Source organism: Otolemur garnettii, unplaced genomic scaffold (genome assembly GCF_000181295.1).
Source record: "Otolemur garnettii isolate 467f Iridium unplaced genomic scaffold, OtoGar3 scaffold00249, whole genome shotgun sequence".
Lineage (NCBI taxonomy): Eukaryota > Metazoa > Chordata > Mammalia > Primates > Galagidae > Otolemur > Otolemur garnettii.
In genome coordinates, this window is record NW_003852644.1 from 522,120 (window position 1) to 528,150 (window position 6,031).

At 53.7% G+C, this 6,031-nt stretch overlaps 1 protein-coding gene across 3 annotated transcripts in view; it reads left to right on the forward strand.

Moving 5' to 3' along the window:
• Positions 1 to 6,031, forward strand: part of ABCD1 (ATP binding cassette subfamily D member 1) — a 20,587-nt gene that overhangs the window by 10,656 nt on the left and 3,900 nt on the right. For all 3 annotated transcript variants that reach the window (XM_003802536.3, XM_012813203.2, XM_012813204.2), the window contains exons 3-7: positions 403 to 545; positions 631 to 799; positions 1,450 to 1,544; positions 3,816 to 3,961; positions 4,230 to 4,375. In XM_003802536.3, the coding sequence (XP_003802584.1) occupies positions 403 to 545; positions 631 to 799; positions 1,450 to 1,544; positions 3,816 to 3,961; positions 4,230 to 4,375 (699 nt within the window). The remainder of the gene's footprint in view (positions 1 to 402; positions 546 to 630; positions 800 to 1,449; positions 1,545 to 3,815; positions 3,962 to 4,229; positions 4,376 to 6,031) is intronic.

Sequence of the window (6,031 nt, forward strand, 5' to 3'; positions counted from 1 at the left end):
TTCGAACCCGCCACCTTAGGTGTATGTGGCTGGCGCCTTAGCCGCTTGAGCCACAGGCACCGAGCCGAAGTGTTTTATTTCAATGAAGTTCAATTGATCTGGTTTTCTTTTGTTGCTCATACTTTTAGTGTCATAGTTAAAGAACAATTGCTAAACACAAGGTCATGAAGCTTTACCTCTGTTTTCTTGTCAGAGTTTTCTAGACTTAACTCTTATCCATCAGCATGTGATCTGCTCTGAGTTCGTTCTCATGTATGGCATGAAGTGAGATCACTCTCTGGCACATGGCTGTACATGGCACTCATACCTTGCTGAACGAACTCATCTTCCCCTTTAGTGGCTTACTTTTCACTTTCTGCTGACTCTGCCCCTACCTGCCACCCATCCCCTCATGCTTCACAGACTCAGAGGCCACGAAGAAAGCAGCCTTGGAGAAGAGAGAGGAGGAGCTGGTGAGTGAGCGCACCGAGGCCTTCACCATTGCCCGCAACCTGCTCACAGCAGCTGCAGATGCCATTGAGCGGATCATGTCATCGTACAAGGAGGTACCCTCCCCAGCCCAGCCCCCACTTTTGCCACGTTCCTGTCCTCATGACTGGCAGGGGCTGAACCAGATCACCCTTTCCACAGGTGACAGAACTGGCTGGCTACACAGCCCGGGTTCATGAGATGTTCCAGGTGTTTGAAGATGTCCAACACTGTCATTTTAAGAGGCCTGGGGAGCTGGAGGATGCTCAGCCAGGGTCCGGGGCCATGGTGCGGTCTGGTGTCCACATGGAAGGACCCCTGAAGATTCAAGGTAAGGCCATCCCCTCCCCGTGGAGAAGCTCTTCTTGTCCCTCCCTTCCTACTGCAGGTGCTGACTGGCTGCCCTAGCCCCTCCCACTCATCCCTGCCCATCCCCATGTCAGAGTGCCCAGCAAGGTCTTGGAGGACATCTGCTGGTTTGAAGTGGGTCCCTGGGGAAGGTTTCTAGGATGAGGTACAGGTCCAGACCCTTCCTTCCCAAAGAAGTCGCTGCCAGCCAACCTGCTAGATCACTTTCCTGAGGGCTCTCACCTGGATTATTCATTGAAAAAACCTGAGATGTGGCCCCTGAGTACAGGGTAGCAAGAGAAAGGCCAAGTCTGTGTGCAGCATGAGCTACTTGGGGGAGGCAGTGCTGGGAGGGAGGGTGTAGAGTAAGAGTGGAGGGACTTGGTGCCTTAAGTTCCAGAGGCCCAGAGGGTGGAAACCCCAGGTATAATGCTAGACACAGGGTGGGGATTGGGCTTGCTGGAAGACTGGCCGTGTTCTGAAGGGGCCCTGGAGCACAGGGTACCTATTGGGCATCCACGGGCATGCCACAGAGGGCAGACAAGCTTGCACCTGAGGGGGGCTTGCAGAACCCACTAAAAGGCAACAGAGTGCTACTGAGCCCTCCTCTGCTTTCTCATGTCCTCCCTGCAGGTCAGGTTGTAGACGTGGAGCAGGGAATCATCTGTGAGAACATCCCCATCATCACACCCACAGGAGAGGTGGTGGTGGCCAGCCTCAACATGAGGGTAGGTCTGGGGAAGGGGAGCCCGGCCCTAAGTGCTGACCAGGCGGGGCTGAGCAGATAGGGCCAGGGCACCTGCCTATCCACAGCTATAAGCCTCAGTCCTTGGCTTCTCACCTGCCTGAGTTGGTAGTAGCCATTGCCCCCATGTCTACGTGGCAGGTGGGCCAAGGTCAGGGTAAGAGACCAACGTGTCTCTGTTTTTTCTTGGGCAATAGAGTCAAGGCTGATAAAAGAGACTAGTGATTACCAGGATTGGTCAAGGGTCACCCAAGTGTTGCTGTTTTCATTATCTGTCACCAGCTCCCTGCATTCTTGAGAAAGCTAAGACTTGAGGGCCCAGGTTCAACTCTGACTACTCCACCAACTTGGGCCCCTTTGCAGGGGGGCAACTGAGGTTGGTCAGGAGAGGAGAAAGCAGAGAAGAGGTGAGAAGAGGGGACAAACAGCGTGCTGACCCCAAGCAGCATGATGCAGTGGTGTATCCTTGTCACCCTTAATAATACTCACTTGAGGGATGACAGGGGAAGCAGTCAGTAGCTGGCAGATACAAGGTAGCAGTCCCCAGGCTGGCTCTGAGAAAGCATGAGCAGGCAAAGGCACCATGGCCCTAAGCACAGCACACCAGGCACCTCCCTGGGGAGGTGATAGCCACGTCACTGTGTCTGTACCCAGAGGCTGCCCTTACCCAGTGGCTTAAACATCAGAAATGTACTTTCCCAGTTAAGGAGCCAAAAGTCTGAGATGGAAGTGTCAGCAAGGTGACTCCTTCTGAGAGCCGTAAGGGAGAATCCATTTCAGGCCTCTCTCCCAGGTTTGGGGGTTACTGGCCATCTTTGGAGTTCCTTGGCTTCTGCTGTATCACCTGACTTCTGTCTGTCTTTATGTGGTGTTCTTCTGGGTGTGTCTGTGTCCAAATGTCCCCTTTCTATAAGTCATATTGGATTGGGGGTCGGGGGGCCACCCTATTCCAGCATGATTGTGTATCAGGGGTGTTTGAGGCCTGTTTTGCTTATCTGTGGTGTCAGATGTGAAAATTATACACAGACCCTTTTTTGTTCTTCAGCTTTTGTTAGTATTTGTGTATTTAATGTGTGGCTGGGGGAAAAAAGGTTGGATAATCCTGATGTACATCTGCAATAACCCTATTTCCAAATGAGGTCACACTCTGAAGTACTGGGGATTAGGGTCCAACAGATATATTTGGGGGATACAATTTCACCTATAACATATATTTCACCTATAACATTGCCTGAGGTTCTCTGGGAGGCCAAGACCGGCAGATTGCCTGGCTCATGAGTTCGAGCCCAGTCTGAGCTAAAGTGAGACCCTGTCTCTAAAAAAATAAATAAATAAATAGTTGGGCATTGTGGCAGACACCAATAGTCCCAGCTACTTGGGAGGCTGAGGCAGGAGGATCACTTGAGTGCAAGAGTTTGAGGTTGCTGTGAGCTATGACACCATGGCACTCTACCAAGGGCGACAAAGTGAGACTCTGTCTCAAAAAAAGAAACATTGCCTGAGGTAAGCCAAAGGCAACGACCTCGGGTCCTCCCAGGAGCCCTGTGCAAATTGCCATTACTGCAGACCTCACAGAGAGTAAGAGAAGAAAGAGGCTAAGGGTGGCAGTGGTGGCAGCAGTGGCCTGGCAATCTCTGATTCCATGGCCTATGCTCTCCTCTGTTCCCCGTTCTTGCATGCCATCCTTACCCCTGCAGGCTGGCATTTTTCTTACAGTATGCATTTCCCCAATTCCAGTGGAGAAACTATAGTTGGCTAACTGGGGGACATGAGGTCCCTGATGCTGAGCTCAGGGCCACAGTGGCATCTCTGTGGTACGTTAGTAGCTGTGAAGGCAGAGGGGACCATGGGGGCAGGGAGACTATCTAGAGCTGTAAAGACAGTGCCTTTCAGGACTTCTCCTAAAGAGGGCTGAGACTCAGCAAAGCTTGGATTCCCAGTGAAGTGGGAGGTGAATGGGATGAAGGATGATACTGCCTAGGAACACACCCATTCATTCAGCAGTGGCAGAATGGGCCCTTCCTCTTGTGCTGGCCCTGTGCTCTCTAAGGCATATTAAGGCCTTAGGGATGAGACCAGGTCTTGGCCATTTCACTGTGTCCTGGGCCACTCATTCACCTAGGACACTGGACACTGGACCCCATACCCCAGGCCCTTCACTCCTCTTACCAAGAAGACAAGGGCCAACTCGCCAGCCTAGGGCACCAAGAGCTATCAGAGGCAGGGAGGGAAGCACAGGCTGCTGCCTCCACAGGTGGAAGAGGGCATGCACCTGCTCATCACTGGCCCCAATGGCTGCGGCAAGAGCTCTCTGTTCCGGGTCCTGGGCGGGCTCTGGCCTACGTATGGAGGCGTGCTCTACAAGCCCCCACCCCAGCGCATGTTCTACATCCCCCAGAGGTGAGGAGTGGGCCACCAGCGTGCCTGTTGGTGGGGAGTGGGTGTAGAGCCTATACCCTGCCTCCTCCACCTCTTCGCACTCAAAGCACTACCCAGCCTGTTCATTTGTGGAGGAGGATGTACATGCACACACGCGCCTGCAGATGCGTTATGGTGTGTGTGCGCACAGCTATGTGCAAGCATGTGAATACTTGCCACAGCCTGAGTGTGTGAGCATGGTGTTGGGATGCACACTGGTCTAGTGTGTGAACACACAGCTCTCTCACAGGCCCTACATGTCCGTGGGCTCCCTACGTGACCAGGTTATCTACCCAGACTCGGTAGAGGACATGCGCAGAAAGGGCTACTCTGAGCGGCACCTGGAGGCCATCCTGGACATTGTGCACCTGCACCACATTCTGCAGCGAGAAGGAGGTAGGAGAAGGAGGTGGGAGGCAGGTTGTGCCCTTTGTCCCAAGGCTCTGATGGGGACCCTGAGGCAGCTTGCTCCTGGCCTTTATCCGAGCACCCCAGGAGATGAAGATTATCTCAACCTCCAGGAGTCCAAAGTACTAGGTGCGTCTGAGACCTGTCTACCACGGAGGACTGGTGGTAAACAGGTGGCCCCAGGCAGCATGAGTGTGCTAGGGACGGGAGTGTCTAGCAGGGCCCCTTACCTTGTTGAGGGACTCAGGACACCCTCTCCTAGAGAAAAGAGGTTTGAGCTAAGACCTGCAGAATACTGAGCAGTCCTACTGTCTTGGAGCCAGAGGACGGTCGGGCCAGCCAGACTCAGTTGCAGGGAGGACCCTGTAGAGGCTTGTGCTTTCCCTGAGAGTGATCAGAGAGAAGCAGCCCTGGAGGGCAGTAGGCAGGGAAGTGACAAATCAGTTTTGCCTGGCTCCGGTGTGGAGGACAGGCCAAGGGACAGTGGCAAGGCACTCAACAGGCAGATGGTTGAGTGCAGGTGTGCAGGAGTGGTCAGGAGTGTGCAGGGAGGTGGAGACAGAGGCAGAGGGGACACTGAGCCAGGGCCCACCTGAAGGAGTTACAGATGGGTAACAAGGAAAAGTGTTGCATCCCCCCAGTTGCTTATCTGCACAGTCCCTTGTGCCTGGATGGAGGGGCGGGGAGGCTGATGCTGCTGCAGGCAAGAATGGAGGACATATCTGTGTTCCACTTCCAGCCCCTGCCTCTCTGAGGGTCCCTCCACCTGCAGAGGGCAGGGCTAGGTACAGTTATTCCCTCAGGGCAGCACTAATAAGTAACTCCTCTAAGGGCCCATCATGGGCTGTCACCTGCCTATGCCAAAAAGGAGGGACAGAGGTGGTGAGGTCAGTGAAACAGCCCCTGGCCTGAGAGTGTACTCTATTCCTGTCTTCTGTGGTACCCTGAATGCCCAGAGCCTGTGGTCACCCACCACAGCATGTTAGGACTAAGAACTGTGCCTCCCCCCCTCAACCCACTCATGAACTGGGCGGCGCCTGTGGCTCAGTGAGTAGGGCGCCGGCCCCATATACTGAGGGTGGCGGGTTCAAACCTGGCCCTGGCCAAACTGCAATAACAACAACAATAAAATAGCCAGGCATTGTGGCGGGCACCTGTAGTCCCAGCTACTTGGGAGGCTGAGGCAAGAGAATGGCCTAAGCCCAAGAGCTAGAGGTTGCTGTGAGCTGTGACACCATGGCATTCTACCGAGGGTGATAAAGTAAGACTCTGCCTCTTAAAAAAAAAATCACTCATGAACTTATCCTACTATGCTGTAAAAGTCCCAACAGACATAGGTCACAGTTGGTGGAGCCATCCGTGCTCTGTGAAGACTCTGCTATGTGTAGCCTCTGTTCCCAAAGTCACCTCATGATCCAAAATGGCTGTTGCAGCCATCACATCCACATCCCAGGCTATAGGATGGACAAAGTGAGGAGGAAGAGGCAAAGCAGTACCTTCTGTCTTTTTTTTTTTTTGAGACAGAGCCTCAAGCTGTCCCCCTGGGTAGAGTGCTATGGCATCACAGCTCACAGCAACCTCCAACTCTTGGGCTCAAGCGAGACTCCTGCCTCTGCCTCCCAAGTTGCTGGGACCATAGGCGCC